Source organism: Dendropsophus ebraccatus, chromosome 1, assembly GCF_027789765.1.
Source record: "Dendropsophus ebraccatus isolate aDenEbr1 chromosome 1, aDenEbr1.pat, whole genome shotgun sequence".
Classification (NCBI taxonomy): Eukaryota; Metazoa; Chordata; class Amphibia; order Anura; family Hylidae; genus Dendropsophus; species Dendropsophus ebraccatus.
The window spans coordinates 130,476,708-130,501,511 of NC_091454.1; the positions used below are offsets into that span (position 1 = coordinate 130,476,708).

General features: G+C 39.3%; 1 protein-coding gene across 1 annotated transcript in view; it reads left to right on the forward strand.

The window, feature by feature from the left end:
• The window catches only part of ITIH5 (inter-alpha-trypsin inhibitor heavy chain 5), a 43,055-nt gene extending 19,789 nt beyond the window's left edge, over positions 1-23,266 (forward strand). The window contains exons 7-14 of the mRNA XM_069978764.1: positions 1,262-1,378; positions 10,466-10,637; positions 11,431-11,740; positions 14,759-15,309; positions 16,503-16,559; positions 17,826-17,942; positions 18,932-19,309; positions 20,336-23,266. Of these exons, the coding sequence (XP_069834865.1) occupies positions 1,262-1,378; positions 10,466-10,637; positions 11,431-11,740; positions 14,759-15,309; positions 16,503-16,559; positions 17,826-17,942; positions 18,932-19,309; positions 20,336-20,613 (1,980 nt within the window). The 3' untranslated portion in view covers positions 20,614-23,266. The remainder of the gene's footprint in view (positions 1-1,261; positions 1,379-10,465; positions 10,638-11,430; positions 11,741-14,758; positions 15,310-16,502; positions 16,560-17,825; positions 17,943-18,931; positions 19,310-20,335) is intronic.
• Positions 23,267-24,804: the final 1,538 nt, after the last annotated feature.

The following is a 24,804-nucleotide window of genomic DNA, read 5'->3' on the forward strand; positions in this document are numbered from 1 at the left end:
GCAGAAAGCTATAATATATATCCTTCACATACTTACATGCAGTCTCCATATGTGCTACATGAAACAATGTTAAAATGACTGAATTTTTAGCACTAAAATAAATTAAAACATAATTAAATGGACACATGTGACCAACAATAGTATGGGTTGGCCACCAGCTGTGAAGAGAGGTGACTGTACAACTTCCACACTAAAAAGATCCACTTTCTAATGTGAACTATGTAAAATAACAGCAATTTTCTTTTAGGCTGATTTACTTGTAGGCCTATTGCATTTCATCAGTAAATTTACATATACTACTATATATGCCAGTACATATTGCAGCGCAATTCTGGCCAGGGGGCCAGATAAGTTTATTGTACTGAACATAGTGAGCTAGTTGGTACATATACCTTTATTGCGCAGGACTCAAAAGCATGGTCTGCTGCACTTTTTCAGTCCCACAAAATAATCATATACATATAAGAAACTGACCAAACATATTCACTGGTTGAACTTTTTGGTCCACTGCCAGTACACTGCAGTAAACATCAGGATTAGAGATGAGCGAACCAGGTTCGGGTTCGGGTTCGAGTCCATCCGAACCGGAATGTTCGGCATTTGATTAGCGGTGGCTGCTGAAGTTGGAAAAAGCTCTAAGGTTGTCTGGAAAACATAGATACAGCCAATGACTATATCCATATTTTCCACATAGCCTTAGGGCTTTATCCAAGTTCAGCAGCCACCGCTAATCAAATGCCGAAAGTTCGGGTTCGGATGGACTCGAGTATGCTGGAGGTTCGCTCATCTCTATTCAGGATGCCTTTCTAACACATTGTCAACTGCAGGCTGCATTCAAATGACCATAATCCAGATGCATTCATGTTATGCAGTGTGCTTTCATATCATGGACGCAAGCCCTGGCTTGACTGTGGGCCTGTAGTGTGGATTTGTTTTTTTAAAGTGACAGAGCCCATCTATATGTATCCTGGCTATAGTTACTCAATCCACCCATCACATTGTATCCAATTATATACATGAATTATTTTGAAATAATTTTTTTTTTACAATATAGGTGTGACTGAAAAGCTTAGTTATGAATTTAGCAAAATCTATAATTTAATAGATAGTGTTGCATTCATAAAACCCCTCAGCTTTATGACTGAGCAAACACTAAAAATGTACAATGAAAGAACAGCCACATTACAATATACCATGTTGCTAGGATTATACAGAGTTGTTTAGTCATTTTAACATGTCCAACCTTTGCCCTTTTGTCCAGGTTTTAAATGGATACTTTGTGCATTACTTTGCACCCACAGATCTGCCTCCACTGCCAAAGAATGTGGTTTTTGTGATTGATACAAGCGCTTCTATGGTAGGAACGAAAATTAGACAGGTAAGTCTAAACGGACACCACTTTAAATATGCTAAAATCAGAATATATTGTTGTACAAAGGTGAATTTTAGCCATGATAAAACATATTACTGCTATTGCCATTATACACTCACTGGCCACTTTATTAGGTACACCTGTCCAACTGCACGTTACAACTTAATTTCTAATCAGCCAATCACATGGCGGCAACTCAGTGTATTTAGGCATGTAGACATGGTCAAGACAATCTCCTGCAGTTCAAACCGAGCATCAGTATGGGGAAGAAAGGTGATTTGAGTGCCTTTGAACGTGGCATGGTTGTTGGTGCCAGAAGGGCTGGACTGAGTATTTCAGAAACTGCTGATCTACTGGGATTTTCACGCACAACCATCTCTAGGGTTTACAGAGAATGGTCCGAAAAAGAAAAAACATCCAGTGAGCGGCAGTTCTGTGGGCGGAAATGCCTTGTTGATGCCAGAGGTCAGAGGAGAATGGGCAGACTGGTTCGAGCTGATAGAAAGGCAACAGTGACTCAAATAGCCAACCGTTACAACCAAGGTAGGCAGAAGAGCATCTCTGAACGCACAGTACGTCAAACTTTGAGGCAGATGGGCTACAGCAGCAGAAGACCACCCGTTACTAGCATGGTGTACCTAATAAAGTGGCCGGTGAGTGTAATCTTTGGGGTGAATTCACACAGTTTTTTTACAGTTTTCATACACTTTATTATAAATGCTCTCAGATGGACAGGCTTCAAATGTGCCAGATGTATCACTGCAGCTCAGGCTGATTTGCAAGTCTATTGCATCTGGAGACTGTCTAGTCTAAGTTTGCACTGTCTAATTTAGTTTCCACCACCTACCAGTTGACTTACTTTTGGTGCCTTCTAGTGCATGACAGTATATTTTAGGCCACACACCCTTTTGAGCCATGCTCTTCTCCATTACGCTATGGACTTGTTAGACTAATTGGATTTTCCTATTCATTTTGGTGCATGTGTCTCCATTGCTACGTGCCCAAACTTGAGACTGGTAGCCACAGTAAATGTGGACCACTGTGTATACAGCTGGATGTTATTTTATTGTCCTAATCCTCATGCTCTCGCTGATGTGTTTTCATTAAATGTAGTGAAGATAAATGGAGAATGGGAAAAAAGTCTGAGCTTTATATGCTGTCATAAGGGAGGCAAACTTTATGCCTGTACAACTGCTTATGTTAGTCAATGACTTCTGTTATGCAACTAAAAATTCCTGAACAGTTTTTTTGCGGTTGGGTGTGGCAGCCTAGTCTTTTTAGTACCATAAAAGAAAAGTATTTATGCATAAACCTTTGAAATGTATAGCACAAAGTCTATTTTCAGGCCTGTTATTTCTGCTATTTGGCCATACTGTGAAACCTAGCCTTAATTGATTTCAGATAGTTGCAATGAGCATCTCATTAGAACTTCAGTCCACAATAGAGATGAGCGAACCAGGTTCGGGTTCGAGCCGATCCGAACCCGAACATACGGTATTTGATTAGCGGGGGCTGCTGAACTTGGATAAAGCTCTAAGGTTGTCTGGAAAACATGGATACAGCCAATGACTATATCCATGTTTTCCACGTAGCCTTAGGGCTTTATCCAAGTTCAGCAGCCACCGCTAATCAAATGCCGAAAGTTCGGGTTCAGATTGACTCGAGCATGCTCGAGGTTCGCTCATCTCTAGTCCACAATTTATGATGTTTGAGGCCAATGTTTGCAATTAGCAACAACAGCCGTGATTTATGCAAAACATACATTGTATTTGAATGAATGGAATCCCGGCCGGAGCTTAGACACATAGTATAAGCCCCAGCCAGGATACCAACCGGCCGCAAAAAACTGTTATGTCAGTTTTGTGCGTCTGCTATTCATTGAATAGCGGCCGCACAGAACATGTCCGGCCACACAATGGAGCGTGTGGCTCCGGCCGCATGCTCCATTGTGTGCAGAGTTGAATTGGAATGCGGGCACACACGGATGCGCCCTCATCCGAATTCAACCGGTTGGGATGATCTTCACTAACACCAGGTTTTCTGTGACCTAACCGGGTCACAGAACGGCGGGTGTTAAACGCTGTGTGAACCCGGCCTTAAAGTTTACATACCCTTTAAACAAATTTGTGATATGTTATAGCCACATGTCAGAGGTTTGAATTGATGGGGGTCAGGCAGTGAGACCCCCACTGATCACTAGAACAAAAGGGCAAACACGCTCAGCAGTGCACGCTCTGTCTCTTCATCTCTCTCATTATTTGAAGTAGCAGTGGACGGAATTATAATGGAGCCTGTGCAACTTCCGGCAATCGCATCTACCGGAAGTTTCATAGGCTCCATTATAATTCCGTCCACTGCTACTTTAGCAGTGACAGCGGAGATAAAGGGGCAGAGTGTGTGCTGCTGGGTGTGTCTACCTCTTTATTCTAGGGATTAGCGGGGGTCATAGCGCCTGACCCCCAACTATTCAAACGTTTGACATGTGGCCATGACCTGTCAGAAGTTTGTTTAAATGAAAGGTACCCTTTAAGTTTGGTTCAGTTGAACCATGGAAGGTCCAGGCTTGTGGTCGGAACATGAAGGCTAAAATGTAGCTATATTATTAACAACTAAAAGAGGCCATAGTGTCACAGATGAAAGGACAACCAAATATTTACAATTGAATAATATTTAACTAGAGACATAACATTCTTGCTAAAGAGATCAATATATAATATATGTCTTTAGTCTGTATTATAACATATATGTGCCTAAAGAACAGAAATATTGCTATCACTTGCAAATATTTCCACATCCAAATACATTGTTGTATACCTGAATGCAGTAGTTTACTCAAGGGAATGTAAGTTTACTTTGCTGTAGGATGAATGCTGTACTCTTAGGGTGTGTTCATACATTCAGGTTTTTAACTACAGATATTGATTACAAAGGCAGGAATAGATTTGCAATAGGAAGTTTCCTTTATGATATGTTCCAGGCTTTGCAAGTTAAAACTTTTGTTTGTTAATGTTTGAACACACCTCTAAAAGATTAGATTATCCTTTGAAAGATAATTCGGTACAGTACTATATATTGCTGTGTTGGTGGAATCAGAAATTATTCTCCCATTTTCTTATTGTTAAAATCTGGATGGGATCACTGTTTACAGAAAAATATCTTTAACCCCTTAATGACTATGGAGAGAGCTCCGCTCCATACACAGCAACTCCTGGCTGCTTTCAGTAGCTATGGGCTGTCACTAATGGTTAGCTCTGAGTACTTGCCATAGTGGCTGTTAAAACATTTAGACAGTGCTGATAATGGCATTTAAATGGCCTTTACATACCTAATTTTTGGTGCAGTGTTCCAGATCGCCCCCCTGCGTTGCGAGGTCTCCCATGGCTTCGATTGATACAGCCAGATTACAACAGGACCAATCGAGTGCCAAGCTAATGGATCAATGCAGTACATAGGTGCTGCATAGATTCCTACAAGCAATCAAGTTAATTCTCATAGAAGTCTATGTATTGCCACATGCAGCAATTTCCAATCTACTTAACTATTATGTTATCAAAAGCGCATGGTAAATTATGTAAATGTGAAAAAAGTTTAAATAAACCAACAGAACTACATTTTTTGGTCCCATCATGTCTCACAAAAATTGAATGAAATGTTAAAAGATCTAATCTACACACTGTACCAATAAAAAAAAAAAAAAAGATTATTATGCAAAAGATTAGGCTATTACAGCTTTGAAGACAGAAAATTCAAAATGTTATAGGTGTCAGAAAATGGCTACTAAATGTTTGTCTTTTTTAGAATAGTTTTAATTTTTTTTAAAGTAGTAAAACATGATGAAGACTATACAAATTGTTTATTATTGTAATTGGGCCAATGTAAGGTACAGGTAAAGGTTAGGTCCACATCTCTTTTTCGGCCCCAGCCGGCCTACATGTTGGGAATATATATAAAAAAGAATGCTAAAGTGAGTCCGATGTGCAGTGATGAATAGGTATTAGTGTACATGAACTGTAATTTATTTTTGAATAGGTATAATATAGCTATGTATATACAAGCCAGACCACTGTTGTTAGAGCAGAGTGGTGGTTTATAACATAGGCAATGAGCTGTTAACAATGGAAGCAATAGAGCAGACAAATCAGAAGAAGGTAGAGCATGATAGGGTGCGTTTACACAGACAGATTTATCTGACAGATATCTGAAGCCAAAGCCAGGAACAGACTATAAACAGAGAACAGGTCATAAAGGAAAGACTGGGATTTCTCCTCTTTTCAAATCCATTCCTGGCTTTGGCTTCTAAAATCTGTCAGATAAATCTTTCTGTGTAAACGCACCATTATATTTTGATATGTTATTTGGATTGTATTTTGGCATGTAATCATACCCAAAAAGTTTCTGGGTTTTGGGCTGAAGTTCTAAAAATACAGCCAGAAAAAATGGTCAAAAAATTTTTGAGGTGAATTTTGCTGCTGGAAATTCTCAGGTTGTAGTCTCCTGAGTAGTCTTAGATTGGTGGGGTTGTACAGTGCACGTTAAAACAGTCGGGAACATGCCAAATGTCATCAGTAGTCAGAGTAAACAGTGAGGGTGGGGTCACACAGAGGAATCCGCACACAGAGGTTCCCACGGATTCCGTGGCTCACCCCCGCATGGATTTCCACCTGTCCCATAGACTCCATTCTATGGTCGGGGCAAATTCCGCCATCCGACAAAAGAATTGACATGACAATTCCTAAGGCGGATGGCGGAATCCGCCTGTACATAGAATGTAATCTTTGGCACAGGCGGAGATGCCAGTGGCCACGAGCGGGGGCGAGCAATGGAATCCGCAGGAACTTCTCCACACGGATTGCTCAGTGTAAACCCACCCTCACATAGAAAAAAAATCAGCTTGCTTCCAGGTAATATGGAGGTGCTGGTCACCTTGGCGCTGCAAACAGCCACAAGAAACAGAGTAAAGCTATGTTCACACAACATATCTTTTGTATTAACCAGGGCCGTTGATTAACGGCCATGATTAATACAAAAGATATATTGCCATAGAAGTCAGGCAATCCAGTCCAGAGTGTATATACATAGTACTGCAGTCACGGAACGGCCAGTTTTTCATGTAGTGTGAACCTGGCCTAAGTCTGTTTTTTGCTGGAGTGGCACAGGTTACACAGCCAAATTGTGACAGTAAACTGGAACAGAATATCTATCCATCCATCCATCCATCCATCCAATTTTCTCTGTCTTCTGGTAAAATGACTGAGCTGCAATGACTTTGCTTTACCAATCATAACTTGTGAGGAAAATTGTAGAGATTGTAATTGAGCATACAAGTGTTTTGCTCTCTGATTGTTTTGTGTCACTTTGTGACTATTTTCACACACTATTTTTGGCCATTTTAGGATAGACGTAATTTTGAAGCCAAATAATTTCAGACAAAACAAATCAGTGCTGTGTATACTAGACAATATAACTGTTACATATAGGAGAGGAAAACAACACCTTACCTATAAGGTGCCAGACAATGTTGCACATATTTGTTGAGTGTCCTGCATGCCTAATGGGCACGTCTTCCAATAAATCCAGCCTGGGACATCGGGGTAAAGATTTTACATAGGACTGATGTACAGATATACTGGTGTTAATAAATGCCCCCTATTATGTACAATACTTCTCTGCATCCATTTTGTTGAAGACAATTTTGGATATGAGGTTAGAGTAAATTCTTTTTTTTCTGTCAGTAGTGCAGTAAAGTTGATGATCTTTGGGCTCTAAATATAGATCCACATTTTCCTCTTTTTGCTTCATGTGTTACTAACAATGAAATGGGTTCTAGCCATTCTCTGAATTGTTTATAGAAGGAAAAAAGTCACTGTACTCTATTCTCGGGTGATATATAAAATTAAGCCAACTAAATCTTCTACATGACTCACACAAATCAGGCTTCTTGACAAGCCCCATCATACATTCTGGGCCTTAATTCCCAAGTAATTTATTTAGTTTTTACATGGTTGCCTTTCAAAGTGCTGTAATATTTTTATTTTTCCAATAGCCATACAAGGGCTTAGTTTTTGCAGGACAGCATGTACTTGTTAACAGTGACTACTTTAGGGTCATGTATTTTCTCTGGGTAAATGGAAAATTTTTTTTTTTTTTTTGCTGCTTACTGTATAGCAAAAAATAACATTCAAGCTTTTCCCTTTGGATCAGTATGATTACAGCAATACCAAATTTATCTATTTTTTTACTACCTTGGCACAATAAAAACATTAGGAATCACATTCTAAAACCCATGACTTTTTAATTTCCCCCCTGACAAAGTTATGTAAAGGCTTTATGTGAAGGTAGTTTTTATTGGTACCATTATGACATTTTTTTATATGTCATATAAGGGGCTAATCTAAAAGGAATGGAGTGTGCTTAAAGTGACTCTGTACCCACAATCTTACCCCCAAACAGCTTGTACTGTCAGGTAGCTACTTTTAATCCAAGATCTGTCCTGGGATCTGTTCAGCAGGTGAGGCAGTTATTGTCCTAAACAACTTTTAAACTTGCAGCCCTGTGTCAAACTGGCGTGGCCTAGAGTGTCTGTGCCCTAGGCTTGCACCGCCTCTCCTTCCCATCCTCTTCATCATTAGGAACGCCCCCAGACAGGATTTTTCCATATTCAATACTTGTCTAAACACTGCACAGGTGCCTTAACGATCCAACACTTGTGCAGTGTTCAAACAGGTGATGAATAGAATAAATCCTGCCCATGGGGCATTGATAATGATGGAGAGCACGGGGTGGAGAAACGGAGAGGCCTCGCAGGCCTAGGGCATGGGTATTATGGGCCATGCCAATTTGACACAGGGCGGCAAGTTTAAAAATTGTTCTTTAGGACAATAACTGCATCAACTGCCAAACTGATCACAGAACAGATTGTGGATTAAAAGCAGCTATCTGATAGTACAAGTGGTTTGGGGTGGGGGGGCAGATTTTGGGTACAGAGTCACTTTAAGTTAAGCACTGTATGAATTGCCACTTTCTTACGTTCACAGACTGGGTTAGGGGGGAGGGGTACAATACTTGCCCTGGGTGCTGATGACCCACACTATACCACCAGCTGCAGCTCTTGGGGTTTTGTAGAAGTATGCACTATACTGTACTTTAGTAAGCAAAATGTGTTAAATAAACAATGTGGTCTCCTTTATATAGGAAAAAAAAATATACTTTACATTTAAGTAGCCATTAAGCATTCAGTAATTTCCTGCCTTGTACTATTTATGCAATTTCCAGCCCAAAAAAACCCATGCTTTATCCAACAGTTTTACTTTCAGGCAGAAATCTTCAGAGCTTTATAAGAAGCAGAGCCCTTGACCCTCAAAAAGCATTCCTCAGTAGTTCGGGGTAGTTGGCAGAGCACTGGAGCTCTGTAATAACACTAATGGCTCCTTTCCAATGGGAACTGCTCTGAGCTGTGCCAAAGAAACTCCATGGCTGTTGCTGAGCAAACAGTAATGCTAATTTCAGCACAAGCAATTCCCAGACCAAGTGTAGTCACATACTTATCTGACACACAAACATTTTGTTAAAGTTGCACTCAGGCATAAAAGTTACCAGTATGCAGGAGCGGGAGAGGGTATTGTTCTTCTAAATATATACACAGTTTACCTGGCATTCCCTGGCTGTGTTCATTCTTGTCTTGACCTGTGGCCTATTACTTGCTACCATAGGAATGTGCATAAACAACAGACTACTTGAAAAGACTTCGACTATTCTTATATAACTACTATACATGGCTTTTATACATCTCCAAACTGCAAATAAGTTGTACTACTCAGATCACTTGCATTGTTAAGATGTTACATTAACTCAATGGTGTTGTATGCAAAGTGCTGTGTGGGAGATTAAACCTTGTTGGATACTTAGGAAAGACACTGAATGTCATGAACCGCATCTGCTAAGATTTAATAATTTGGAATTTATTTTAGCCCCATTGGGAGCAAGGACCAACCTGAGCAATAACAAGCTCTGTACAGGGATGCAGAATATGTTGGCACTATCTAAAAAAGTTAAATTAGCTATTGTAGAAGAGTATAATGTTATAATCAGAATCTTAATGAAGACAAATATATACAGATGATATATCCAAGTATGAAATGCCAATGTGCTGATGAAGAAGCCCACTAAAGCCTTACACTGTCCGGCCACAATGACCTTTATTAATATGACATTTCCATGATGGATTGAATCACTGAATCACATCATTATTTTTTAGTTTGGCTAAAGAAGGTCCACAGCTGGCCCCAACAAATGGGTACAGTTAGGGAACATCAGGCTTTCTTGTACAAATAATCCTTTGTATTCAAAATCTGTAGAAAAAAAATCTTCTATAAATCTTCTGCTAGGAGGTATGTCAGGGAAATTGGAATTTCTCAAAAGTTTTTATAATTACAGAAACTTCCTTACTTCAGATTCTGATAATGGAAAAGCCAAGCTGACATCATTAAATCTAATGCTGGAAGATTTAGATGACTTTTTGCCTATAAAGCAAGAATACTGAATTGAAGTGAATATATTTTTTGCCACATGTTAATGGTTTCTAGACTTTATCCACATACAGCATTTTGCTGCAGATTTTTTATGCATAACCTAAGCAAAAATCTAAAGAAATATGCTAAATGTATTAGTAACACGTCCCTGTGTGAACATCACATCATAGCTTGTCTTTAATGTATGTAGTTATAGACTAGGAGAAGAACTAGGAAGATGACAGTGAATTTGTTACTTCAGTACAAAATATGACTAGGTGGGACGTAGAATGTCATAACCATTCATTTCTAGGAGACAAGTACTGGTAAACATGCGTATGAGTACATGGCACGGAAAAGGAAAACTTTAAACTGGATTATGCTGATTTAACAGAAGATGATGTAGTGTGACCTAGTCAGATAGAAATGTTTGGCATGATGTATAAGTGCCCATTGTGCATGTTCTAACTGCTGGATTGTTCCATACATGATGACGTAATATTTTGTTTTCTCTATTAGTTGGAATCAGTTGCATCCCTCTTATATATGAGCTTCTTTGTTGAATTAAATGTCCTTTCTCCTGCAGACTAAAGAAGCTTTATTTACTATTCTTCGGGACCTAAGGCCTTATGATCACTTTAATATAATAGGATTTTCCAATAAAATCAAAGTTTGGCAGCCAAATGAGCTTGTTAAGGTTACTCCTAACAATATTCGAGATGCAAAAAAGTTTATTTTCGGCTTGTCACCTACAGGAGGTAACTACTTCTGTTTCTTATCAACTGCTATTTCATTCTGTATAAATATCAGATTTACATTTTGGTCTCCCATGACTACTTTAACACTAAACCCTTCATAAAATCTTTTAAGGGGTTATTATTATTATTATTATTATTAGTTATTTCTTTTTAAAGCCCCTTGATTCCAGAGTGCTATAAAACACTTCAAAATCAAAACACGTTATATGAATAAGGTAAATGGCAGACTGGTATATAGGGATAAAGGACCCTGCCTGCGAGGGCTTACAATCTACAACAGGGACGGGGAACCTTTGGCCCTCCAGCTGTTGCAAAACTACAATTCCCATCATACCTGGACAGCTTAAGCTTGGGCTGAATGTGCAGGTTCAAAGACAGGGTAGAATTAAAGGTAAGCCCTCGGCAGCGGACTTGGGTAACGGGGGACAGAGTGCAGCCATCGAATGTGATTGAGAGATTAGATGGAGGGGGGAGCAAGGTGAGGGAAAGATGTTTAGTTCTTTGTCCATGTTGTGTCAGTATTTATCATCTAAAAAGCCCAAGTACATACAGAACACAAGACTTGAGGGCCACTATTTTTAGTTAGAATATATTGCATTTGGATTTCTTTCCGAAGAACCCTCATGTTTGAAGAAAAATGAAAGAAGCTCCTGCTATAAAGCTATTGGTAATATACCACTTACAGAAAGCAATAGAAGAAGGTGCAGAATGTGTTCACGCAACCAAAGATGAAAGACGAAAACTATGTTTTTTCCATGGAGTATGCTTTGTATTGAAATATTCTTTATTTTAGGTACAAATATAAATGATGGAATCCAGACAGCATCAAATCTCCTGAATAATTACCTTGCTAATAATGGCAAACATGAAAAGAGTGTCTCTCTGGTCATATTCCTGACTGATGGACGACCAACTGTTGGGGTGACTGAATCTGGCCGAATCTTAGGAAACACTAAAAATTCCATTCAAGAAAAGTTCTGTCTTTTCAGCATTGGAATTGGCAATGATGTGGATTTTCATCTTTTAGAAAAACTGTCTTTAGAAAACTGTGGGATGATGCGTCGGATCAGTGAAGATGAGGATGCTGCTCTTCAGCTTAAAGGGTATGTCATTTCCAGGTATAACTGTAAAGGGTTTTAGAAACCCATTCTAAAATACTCTGGGATGAATTAAAGGGGTAGTCTCATTTCAGAAAGTTAATAGAGCCGCATCATAGAGGGGCGGGGGTTTAAAATGGCGATGTATGCGGGAACGGGGCCGTGGTTTGAAAAAAACTGCTCTATCCATGTAACTATCAGAAAAGTGATGTACCGGTGGAACATTGGCTTTAATAGAAGGTATAGTAGTTGGACAGACAGGCATAGCCTTTTCTTACTTTCACATTTTTAGGGATAGCAGTTCCATATGCAAAACTATTGTATCAGATTTCTGTATGAATCAGACCCATCTCCTCTAGAACTCATCTGTCTCTGAGGATTTGCTTGTGTTACTGACTGTTCTTCTATCTTCAAATATTGCATAAGTTTTATTGCTATTTTGAAAAGAATAAAATTCATCAATCTGGCAATTGTGACCTCTACATATAAGCATTTACGTCACCTGAAAAATTACTAAGGTATACAATATTCCTCAGGGAACCTTCCTTATAACTTACAGAGGAGGTAATAATTTTTAAATTTTGTTTCCCTGTGTAGATTCATGTTCCAAAAAGACCCTAGGATATAACTTCAAATGGAAACTTAAAAAACTGGAAATACACTAATATACATGACAAAAAGTGATACTTTTGCAGAGAAGAATAATATATCCAATGACTTTTAAGGTCATTTATTCCTAAATGTACTACTTGCAATATGTAATATGCAATAATCTTGTATACCTAATACACATTGTATATAGTATATTATGCACAGTGTCATAAACTATGGGTGGAGCTGCAGGGCACATGCTAGATTGTTGCTCTATTAGTTGTGTGATTGCACCTGGGTTGTGTCTTTAGTGTCTAGTCTTTATTCAGTGATAGGTGTTAGTTTCAGTAGTTGGACCCTAATGGATCTAGCATTTATCATCTAGCTAATATACCTCAATTATTACTCATTACCCCAATGGTCAAACACATTTATTAATCATGATCAAATGTGTTGATTTTTACCATTAACATGGGAATAAGCAGTGCCAGTTTTCTATGAGAGCAGTGTATTTCCTGTGGGAACAAAGAACAGATCCTTACTTACTTGACATCTGACATTAGGGCACAGGCCCCATACACATTAGGTAGTCAGGCTTGTTCAACCAACTTTCATCTGATATGCATTGACAAGCATTTAGGTGGCATGTACATGTCAGTGAAATATGGTACGCAAGCTGACTGTAAACCACAGCTCTTGACTTAATTATTTATTATGATGTGGGGAGCTTTGAAATAGTTAAAGCTCCATGCTCCCGTACTGACAGCCGTGTCAGTTCAGCAGCATACAACTTTAGCTGTTTTGGAGCTTTCGGTATCAAAATAACAAGAGTTCAGTCCGTGGTTTACAGTCAGCTTGTGGACCATATCTCATGGTCATAATCATGCTACCTAAGAAGCAATTGTTAAATATTTTAACCCCTTAATGACAGAGCCAATTTCGATTTTTGCACTTCTGTTTTTTTTCTCCTTGTGCTTAAAAGGCCATAGCAGTTGCATTTTTTCATCTAGAACCCCACATGAGCCCTTATTTTTTGCGGCACTAATTGTACTTTGCAATGACAGGCTAAATTTTTTTCATAAAAAAACACTGCAAAACCAGAAAGAAAATGTGTGGTGAAATTGGAAAGAAAAAAAAAAAAGAAAGCATTTTTATTTGGGGGGTATTTGTTTTTACACAGTTTGACCTGGGGTAAAACTGACTTGTTGTATATGTTCTACAAGTCGGTACGATTACAACGATATGTAACATGTATAACTTTTCTTTTATCTGGTGGCTTGTAAAAAATTCAAACCATTGTTAACATAAATATGTTCCTTAAAATTGCTCTATTCCCATGCTTATAGCGCTTTTATCCTTTAGTCTATGGGTCTGTGTGAGGTGTAATTTTTTGCGACATGATGTGTTCTTTCTATAGGTACCTTGATTGCGCATATGCGACTTTTTGATCGCTTTTTATTACAATTTTTCTGGATTTGAATGCACAATTTGAATGCGACTTTTTGATCGCTTTTTATTACAATTTTTCTGGATGAAAAATGCACAATTTTCCACTTTGGGATTTTTTGGCACTTACGCCGTTTACCGTGCAAAATCAGGAATGAAATAAATTAATAATTTGGGCGATTATGCATGTGGCGATACCAAACATGTTAGTTTATTTATTTTTATTTATAACATGGAAAAAGGGGGGTGATTTGGACTTTTATTAGGGTTTTTTGATACTTTATTTCATATACTAACCCCCCCCCCTGGGGGACTTCTAGTATATGCACACTGATCTCTCATTAAGATCTATGCTGTAGAGTTATACAGCATAGATCAATGAGATAGGCACTCGATTGCTTTCGGCTGCTGCAGCCGAAAACAATTGAGTGCCAAGCCCGGATCCGCGTCATTATGGCGCAGACCCCAGACGGCAGAGGATGTGTGGATCGCTCCTCCGGGACAATGTCCCGGGGGGGGGGGGGGCGATCAACCCCACTAGACCACCATGTATGAGGGACAGCGTTCTTCTAGCTTTCCTTGGCACTGTTCCAGTGCGGTTTTAGTATAGTCCTCTGTCCGGTAAGGCCGTTTGGGGCACTGATCCGCCCCCATCCAGACCGCCCCTTCTTATGATTAATAGTGGAGTGGGCTGGCCAGATCAGCGCTCTGGTGATGGGAAAGTATTTCAAACTGCCTTACTGGACAGAGAATTACAATACAACTGCACAGGAATGGTGCCAAGGATGAAGGAAAGAGACTTTCATCCTCAGCACCCCATGAACAATAGGGTACATCAGCAGGATAGATTTGTTCCCCTTTAATCACTTACAAAAGAAGCAGAATGGCTGAATGGATAGTCCAGAGCTGGTCAAGTAGCCTAAATATCCCATTTTGTACCCTGAAAGCAAGTAGACACTAATTATAATACTCATATTTGTGTTTCAGGTTTTATGATGAGATTGGCACACCTCTGTTGTCTGACATACGCATTGACTACCCAGAAGACAGTGTTGAGTACATCACACAGAACATGTTCTACAACTACTTTAATGGCTCAGAAATTGTGGTCGCTGGAAAACTTGTTAACCAGTCCTGTGATAGTCTGCATGTTGAAATCAAAGCAAGCAACAGCAATAAATACGTTATCCTAGAAGCCGATCTGAATCTTAATGGTTCTGGGATAAATGACATTATAGGATATGAGATTCAGGACAGCAAGGAATACAGGAACCATATAGAACGACTGTGGGGTTATCTGACATTCAAGGAACTACTGACAGGCTGGCATAAAAGTGACAGTCATGTTGAGAAAGAGGCAATAACCCGAAAGGCCAGCACACTTGCTTTAAAGTATAACTTTGTAACACCGTTTACACTGATGGAGGTGAAAGACTATGGCTTCCAGGCAGATGTTCCCAAAGATGAGTCAACCAGTCTTTATACAGAGGGGATTGGTCAGAAACTACTCACACTGCAAGGAAGAAAAGTTACTCAAGGTAATACAATAGTAATGCATTGGTAGTGTTGTACTTTTAGGGTAAATGCAAACTAGTTGAATCTTCTGTGGATTATACTTCTGTGAATATTTGTGCAGCACATGTGCGGCAGATTACAGAACCAGCAACCTAGATGTGAATGTTTAAAATCTAATCCCTAGACATTTTTCTGACTGAAATTTACCAGCGGTGTGGATTTTGAAATCTGCAGTATATGAATTTATACCACAGATTCGTTGCAGATGTTTGCATTGAAATCAAAGGGGAAGGTAAATTCTCAGTCTATTGTGCATTTACTCCTAGGGTATGTGCACAGTACGGATTCCAAGCAGAAAATTCATAGAATGTAGCCTATGGGATTGGCGGAACTTCAGGTCTGTGGTGGAATCCCCTTGGAATTCCCTGCTGGGAATCCATGGTGTGCACATGCCCTAAGAGGGAATTTAACATCGGGAAATGACATTATTTAAATGAACACCATCTTTCGCACAACTTGGGCTCATCTGATAACAGAAAGGCCCTATATATGTTTGAACAACTTTAAATAACAGCCGCTGTTAACTTAATAACGACTGCAAATAAATGTCATGAGTATTATTTGACGGCCGTTCTAAACAACAGCTATTATTCAATACATTGTGTGAACTGATGGCCATTGTTTCCTTTGACTTTTAAGGGAAGCATTGAAGAATGAAAACCACGGCTGTTATTTTAAACAAAATTGGCGGCTGTTATTTGAACAAAAAAGACAGTGCGAAAACTTGGCCTATGTATGCATTTCCCCTATTACTTCCTAGCCTCTGATAAAGGGGCTGTACTCCATTGCCTCATGGGGACTTTTGTATGGCAATTAACCCCTTTTATTTTAGCTGCCATAAAGCACACATACCCCGCTGCCCTGTATGTACAAAACTGGGAAATGTTGTGAATTACACATTTTTTTATGTTGAATGAAGACTTTAAACAGCAGACTTTACTAAATTAGTAATTGTAAAATGTTAGTAGAAGTAAATCAAAAGGTACAGGTCAGTTTTCCTAACAATGGGAGTTCAAAGTGTATATTTTACAGTAGCTCTGTGTAAATATTTTTCAAAGGAAATACGTTATCAAGAGGAAGCACAAGAGTATCTGATGTTTTTGGCAGGGAAATACAGAGTAATACATGTGAAATAAATTTATTTTTGTTCTTATAGGAATTCCATCGACACTAACAAGCAAGAACAAACCACCACCCATCTCAAAGACATCAGGTAATTTCATAGAAATTTGCTTTAAAAACCTATCTTTTGTTATAGCACTCCTCCTACTGTCTTTTTCAATACATAAGGATAGTGTATCACAGTAGAGCTTCATACACTCATCGGCCATATCATTAGAACCACTGACAGACAGATGAAGTCAGTAAGACTGATATGACTCCGAGATATGTTAAGGAGTGGGATATGCACAGAAAGTTAACAGTCAGTTCTTAAAGTTGATGTGTTGGAAGCAAGAAAACTAAAGCACTAAGAGGGGCACATTGTGATGGCTAGACACTTTGGACTTTGTGCATATAACCCTTTCAATTTGGGGTAACTCTGGATCCTGGAGGGATAGCTGCCAGCCAGATGCTTCACATAAGTGGGATACTCTCACTGTGGAGGAAAAAGTGATATGGAAAGGAAAAAAGAGAGCACAAAGCTGTTTCCGGGCAGCCAAAAAGTGTTAGTCACAATGGAGTAGTGAACACGGCAAATGGTTTATTAATTAAGGCAAAAAAAGACATAAAAACAGTAGCAATATTGTGTTTCAGGAGTAATCACCTCCCTTCCTCAGATTGCATGACATCTCTGATATCATGCAATCAGAATGAATTTGTGTTTTTTTTTCTACTTTTCCACTTGATTTTCCCATTAACTCAATGATTTTCGGAAGCTCAATCCGCCATCTGCCCAAAGAATAGACATGTTAATTTTTTGGTGGACAGCTGATTGAGCTTGAGAATATCATTGAGTCAATGGGACAGGCAGAACTTCAAGTGGAGCCTGCTGCACGACCTCCGCTTACAATGAAAGGTGACACCAGTATATAGTTAAGACAGGATGAAAGTCATTAATAATGGTCATGGCTCACATACTACTGCTCCCTGCACAGGTCAAGAGCATGTCTAGAAAACTAGATTTTTCTGTATAAGTCAGTTACTCCCCTCTGGCCTGTTGTTTCCTATATCCATGCTTTAAAGATTTTTTGAAAATATGAACAAAATATATAAAAAAAAATCATCTGTTTAGCATAATGAGATTATTTCTTGCTCATTAATATTGGCTTTATATTGGGGACACTCAGTTCAGTTTACTAATGCAGATAGTCAGTTTCTTGGCTGCACACCAAGAGTTAGTACAAACTGTTGACTTGATATGGTTGTATCTGTAAAAACAAGACTTTGGGAAGCAACCATATTGTTACAGAAACCTTTGTGTTTAACCTGGACTAAAATGTTCTCAGCTAACCTTTTGTATATTTATACATCCTGTTAGCGGACGGAGATCCCCATTTTGTTGTTGACTTCCCATTGAGTAAGTTGACAGTGTGCTTCAACATTGATGGTGAACCTGGTGACATATTGAGGCTTGTGTCCGACCACAAAAACTCTGGTAAGTTCCTGATAACATTTGTAAATAACCAAATCAATTATAGATCAAAAAGTAGTCGTTTTCTTGCCTCTGGGCTTTTTTTTTTTTTTTAGTAAATACTGCATTTTATTAATATGTAAATTAGGTGGTTTGGTACTTTAGCATTTAGTGTACCAATCCTCCCTGCAAAAGGCAGATGGGGCAAATCAGTGCACTGAGGGCAATAGCACCCCCCACCATGCATCAAACAGCCTAATTAACATGACAATATGGTAGAGATGAGCAAACCGGGTTCTGGTTCAAATCCATCCGAACCCGAACGTTCGGCATTTGATTAGCGGGGGCTGCTGAACTTGGATAAATCTCTAAGGTTGTCTGGAAAACATGAATGCAGCCAATGACTATATCCATGTTTTCCACATAGCCTTAGGGATTTATTCAACTTCAGCAGCAACTGCTAATCAAATGCCGAACGTTCGGGTTCAGATGGAGCAGCTAAGCACCCCTCCTTACTGTACAGCCCCAGGGGGTTAGTAGTGATGCTGCTGCATCACTACTTAACCCTTTACACTCCATGGACCGGGTGCACTGCACCCGACCCACGAAGCAAACTCGCTCCACAGTATAGGTGGTGAAATAGACCACCTCTAGTGTGGAGTGAGTTTGCGACACGTGCGAATATTTTAGATAGTCGCACATGATAAATCATGCTTACTTTCAGGGTAAGCTGAAGTAGGCATGATCAGTCTAAGTAGGTGAAATGTCGCAAAATTTTGCGACATTTTCACTCCAAAAAAACTGGTGTAAAATGATGATAAATCTCCCCCTATGAGTCTACCAATGTGATCTCTTGACACTTTTTTATGACCCCCCTCACAAATCCTTCCCAAACAGGGGGATTGTATTTGTCCATACTCTTCTGCTCCTTATTGTGCCCTACCCTTTCAAAAGTACAATGTTAATGCACAATTTTGGATAAACCTAGTTAACCATGTCCTATCCATCTTAAGGAGTGACTGTAAATGGAGAGTTGATTGGAGCTCCAGCCCCACCCAATGGTCATAAGAAACAAAGGACCTACTTTAGCAGAATCACCATCGTCATCAATAAGCCAAGGCGCACTTATATAGAAGTTACTCCCTCCAAGGTCATCCTGGATAGTAAAGACCGTTTAATTCTCACATGCGACAAGAATGCAACAGTGAAGAACGATGACCTAATGGTCTCTATTGCCGCTAAATCAAATGTCACCATAACCATCCGAGGCACCACAAGCTTTGTCATTCTGGTTCATAGATACAAAAATCCTGCTCCGTATCAGAGAAATCATTTAGGATTTTACATTGCTAACAGCAAAGGATTGTCTACTAATTCTCATGGACTTTTAGGTAAGGATACTTGAATTTATGATACTGTACTGTTCATAAATATATTGATCTTTCATATGCTGCAGTGGATACATATACATTGCTATAAAAAGTAAGCACCTAGACAGCAGAAATCAAAGGTGTACAACATGTGAATAGTATTGTGATTTCAGCTAATTTGGCAAACTGTTTTTGTATAAAAAACAGCTACAGCAACTGTAAGATTTTTGCTGGAGCCATAATAGCCACCATATAGGCACTACACTATACACTAGTACAAGTGAGCACAAGATCTTACTGTGGAAATTGCCCTTTTTTACATGCTACTCCCCCAACCTCCCCCAACTCATCATTCACTAAACACAACCTGCTCCAATCCTTCTCCAACAGATCAGCTTACTTAAGTATGAGGCTACTGAGAGAGAAGCACAGCTGAAGCTGGTAGTCAGTGCTATATATTATCCCATTTACATTGTATACTGATCAGTACTGCTCTATAATGTCCTCCATTCTGCTGCTTATGAGGGCATAGCATGGAATTTTAGGGGAGCACAGTTCTCTCTTCTGTATTAGTGCAGTGTATGGGAAACATTTTGTCAGCTAACCTCCCCCCACTAGCTCATGCATGAGCCTGAGCACCTAGCAATCAGTGGATGGAGTGGGCAGCACTACAGCCATTGATTGGATGAATATGTATTCTCTCAAAACTAGCAACTACTGTGTAGTGGTAACAGGCTCTGTGAGAACAGAGGTAGAAGGTGAATGAGAAATTTGAGTATAGTTCCCCCCCTATTTTACAACACCCTGACCAGAAAAAGTTTTGAAACTCATTCTCCAGAATATCCTTTTAAGGAAATGGCGCTAAAAATCTATCTGCTATATAGGCAATGAGATGTTTATTTGTACTAATAAAATATGAATTAATTTCATTCATTCATTTGTACTAATAAAACATAGAAAAATAATGAAAAATAATGTTCCAGTTAAGCTCTTGTTAGTTAACATAACACATTTGGTAAAATCCTTGTATTCCATTTCCTTAAATAGGTCAGTTCTTATATAATGAAGTTAAAGTCACCAATGTGTCATCGAGAACCAAAGGCCAAGCCAAAGCCCAGCCTTCCAACATTGTCAGTATGCTGAAGGTGAGAAATCGCTCAGTCCCTGTAATCAGAAAGCAAAGGAAGTTGTATAATGGCCTTCACCAAGTGGAATGTTGGTTTGCAAAAAATAATGCTGAAAAACTGATTGATGGAAGGTATCAGGATTATCTGGTATCCCATCCTTTCGACTGTGGGAGTGACTTAATAACAAATGAAATTTAAGAAAGAGATCAACATAGGAAATCTATACTGTATTTTGCAATATTCTATTATGAGTCTTAGAAGGTCTGTGGACTACAAGATGTCAGCAAAATGTTCTCTTACATATGGATCAATTGTACATAGTGGGTATATACACTAGTATTTATGAGTCACAGAAGCTCTGTGACCTGCTTGCATAAAGTTTTTCTTGAAAACAATTAAAAATGGACTAAAGCATAATTTTATATGTCGTCAACATGATACTCAAGCTCATCATGGCAAAAATAGGTGTAAAAAGCTACCGTAATTTTTTTTATACCATATTCCTATAATGTATTATAAGTACTGTACAGTCATGGCCAAAAGTTTTGAGAATGACACAAATATTATATTTTAACATGATCTGCTGCCCTCTGGTTTTTATGTGTGTTTGTCAGATGTTTTTATCACATACAGAAATATAATTGCAATCATATTATAAGTAACAAAAGCTTATATTGACAGAATGAGTTAATGCAGCAAGTAAATATTTGCAGTGTTGACCCTTCTTCTTCAGGACCTCTGCGATTCTCCCTGGCATGCTCTCAATAAACTTCTGGACAAAATCCTGACTGATAGCATTCCATTCTTGCACAATCAATGCTTGCATTTTGTCAGAATTTGTTGGTTTTTGTTTGTCCACCCGTCTCTTGATGATTGATCACAAGTTCTCAATGGGAATAAGATCTGGGGAGTTTCCAGGCCATGGACCCAAAATCTCTATGTTTTGTTCCCTGAGCCATTTAGTTATCACCTTTGCTTTATGGCAAGGTGCTCCATCATGCTGGAAAAGGCATTGCTAATCGCCAAACTGCTCTTGGACGGTTGGGAGAAGTTGCTCTTGAAAGACATTCTGGTACCATTCTTTATTCATGGCTGTGTATTTAGGCCAGATTGTGAGAGCCAATTCCCTTGGCTGAGAATTAACCCCACACATGAATGGTTTCAGGATGCTTTACAGTTGGCATGAGACAAGACTGGTGGTAGTGCTCACCTCGTCTTCTCTGAATAAGCTGTTTTCCAGATGTCCCAAACAATCAGAAAGGGGATTCTTTAGAGAAAATGACTTTACCCCAGTCCTCAGCAGTCCACTCCCTGTACCTTTTGCAGAATATCAGTGTGTCCCTGATGTTTTTTCTGGAGAGAAGTGGCTTCTTTGCTGCCCTCCTTGCTCCAAGAGTCTCCACCACACAGTGCATGCAAATGCACGCACACCTGCCTGCTGCCATTCCTGAGCAAGGTCTGCAATGCTGGTAGCCCGATCCTGCAGCTGAAACTCTTTTAAGTGACAGTCCTGGCGCTTGCTGGTCTTTCTTGGGCGCCCTGGAGCCTTTTTGGCATCAATGTTCTTGATGATGCACATGTTTCTTTAGAGATAACCATGGTTAACAGAAGAGAAACAATGATGCCAAGCATCAGCCTCCTTTTAAAGTGTCCAGTGCTCTCATTCTTACTTATTAATGACAGATTGATCTCCAGCCCTGTCCTCATCAACACCCACACCTGTGTTAATGGAGCAATCACTGAAACGATGTTAGCAGGTCCTTTTAAGGCAGGGCTGCAAAGATGTTGAAATGTGTTTTGGGGGATAAAATAAATTTTATAGGCAAATATTGACTTTGCAAGTAATTACTGTTAAGCTGATCACTCTTAATAACATTCTGGAGTATATGCAAATTGCCGTTTTAAAAACTGAAGCAGTAGACTTTTAAAAATTAATATTTGTATCATTCTCAAAACTTTTTGCCATGGCTGTACCTGTATATGATGAAAGGCTGCATTGTTTACAGAGTCATTTACAAGATTATTTATTCATTTGGATTCAGATTTATTTGATGAATTTTCCACTTTAGGTTAAGCACATTTTAGTCAAAGCATTAACAATTTACCTCCTAACATATAAAACAGAATTCTACGTTATTAAAGGGATATTTCACCCAAAGTAAACCTTCAACATGTTGCTGCCCCTGTGAGAACATTCTTACATTTTCATACTTCCCTGATGTCCTACATCATCTTCTAATCCCTAACTGAGCGATCCCACCTCCACTTCCGTGACGAACTCATCTGGGGTTGACAGTCCACTCAGTCAATCATTAGCCGCGGCACTGTCCCATCTCGGTCAGAGATAGACTAAATGGCTGTCACCATCAGACAAATCCATCTTGGAAGTGGAGGTGGGATCATTTAGCCAAGAGCCTGAAGATGGTGCTGGATAACATCGAAGAAATAGAGGAGAGGTAAGAATAAGCTGTTTATGTTCTGCACCAGGGCAGCAACATATAAAAAGTTTTAATACAAGAAAACGTGTTACATATGGTTACGTATGGATATTTTTTATTGTATTGGCATTATTTTATAGCACCACATCATGTACTGGGAAACTTTCAAATATTATTTGTGGGATAGAATAGGAAAAAAAATACCTATTTTGTCATTGTTTTGTTTCAGTTTAATTTTAATACATTCACTGAGCAGTATAAATGTTAAGGTTATTCTGTAGGTCCTATTACTTTAAAAAAATAAAAACTTTTAGAATTGACTGTGTGTCACATATTTCAAAACTTGTATACGTTTAGACAGACATAAAAACACATACAGGGGTGCTATATGGTGTAGTAGGTCTCAAATATAGTAGATCTCAAAAGTCCATTATCGGCACTCACCATATCATGCTTCAAAAAAGTTTTATTGTAGAAAAATCATCAGAATACATATGATGGGACGTTTCGGCATCAAGCCTTCCTCAACTGTTGAGGAAGGCTTGATGGCGAAACGTCCCGTCATATGTATTCTGATGATTTTTCTACAATAAAACTTTTTTGAAGCAAGATATGGTGAGTGCCGAGAATGGACTTAAGATTTTTTTCTTACTACGAGCACCACCCTTGACACAGATGTGCCGCCTAAAAAATAGTTTTTTACTCAAATATAGTAGAAACACGTCACTCTTACCACTAGCTAATGTTTGTTTACTTGGTACATTTTCGTACAATAAATGTTGCTCACTGTTAGCTGAGCCGTTCAGTTTGTTGTCAGCCTGTGCAGAGGCTGAACCAGTGATCCGCTGTCATGAGTGCAAAACTCATCTATGGGTATTGGAGAGCTTGTTGTGTGTGTGTGTGTGTGTGTGTGTGTGGAGAGAGTTAGGGCCCTATTACACCAACAGCCAACAGTTTATCTGACAGACTTTTTTTCGATCCAAAGCCAGGAATGGACTATAAACAGAGAACAGGTAGCAATGGAAAGACTGAGATTTCTCGTCTTTTCAAATCCATTCCTCGCTTTGGCTTACAAAAATCTGTCAGATAATCTGTTGGTGTAATAGGGCCCTTACAGATACACGGACATTACACTGAGACGATAATCGCTTCATGTAATAAAACGATCAGCTGACATGCACGATGTCAGCTGATTGTTGTCTTTCAACATTTTCGAAAGACTAACGATCTGCTTATAGATGATCTGAGCAGATATTATTTCTGGCTATAATTTTTAACATTAGTTCCTATTACACTTGGGTGATAATTTCCCTATGTATGGTCTATTCTTGGTGTATATGTCTGCACTATTGCAGCCACATTCTAGCAGTTAAAGGGGTAGTGCGGTGTAAAGCATTTATTCACTAAATAACACACATTACAAAGTTATACAACTTTGTAATGTATGTTATTTAAGTCAATGGCCCTCTTCCCCATGTTTCCCTCCACTAGAGATGAGCGAACGTTTGTACGAACCAGAAATCCGGCAGGTTCGCTCATCTCTACCCTCCACCCACGTTAGACCTGGAAGTGTGGTGCATTATACTTACAGAATCACTGTTGACTCCGGCTGCCATCTCGGGACAATGACGTCATCTTCAGGAGGCCGGCCGGACCGCTCTAGCCCTCATGCCGGCCCCCAGCATGAGGGAGGGCTGGAGAGGTCTGACCGGCCTCCTAAAGATGTAGTCATTATCCCAAGATGGCAGCCGGGGCCGTCAGCTATTCCGTAAGTATAATGCACCACACTTCCAGGTCTAGCGTGGGTGGGGGGAACATGGGGAAGGGGGCCATTCACTTAAATAACTCATATTACAAGGCTATGTTCACACTATGTATATTTCAGTCAGTATTGTGGTCCTCATATTGCAAATAAAACCAGGAGTGGATTAAAAACACAAAGTGTTTACAC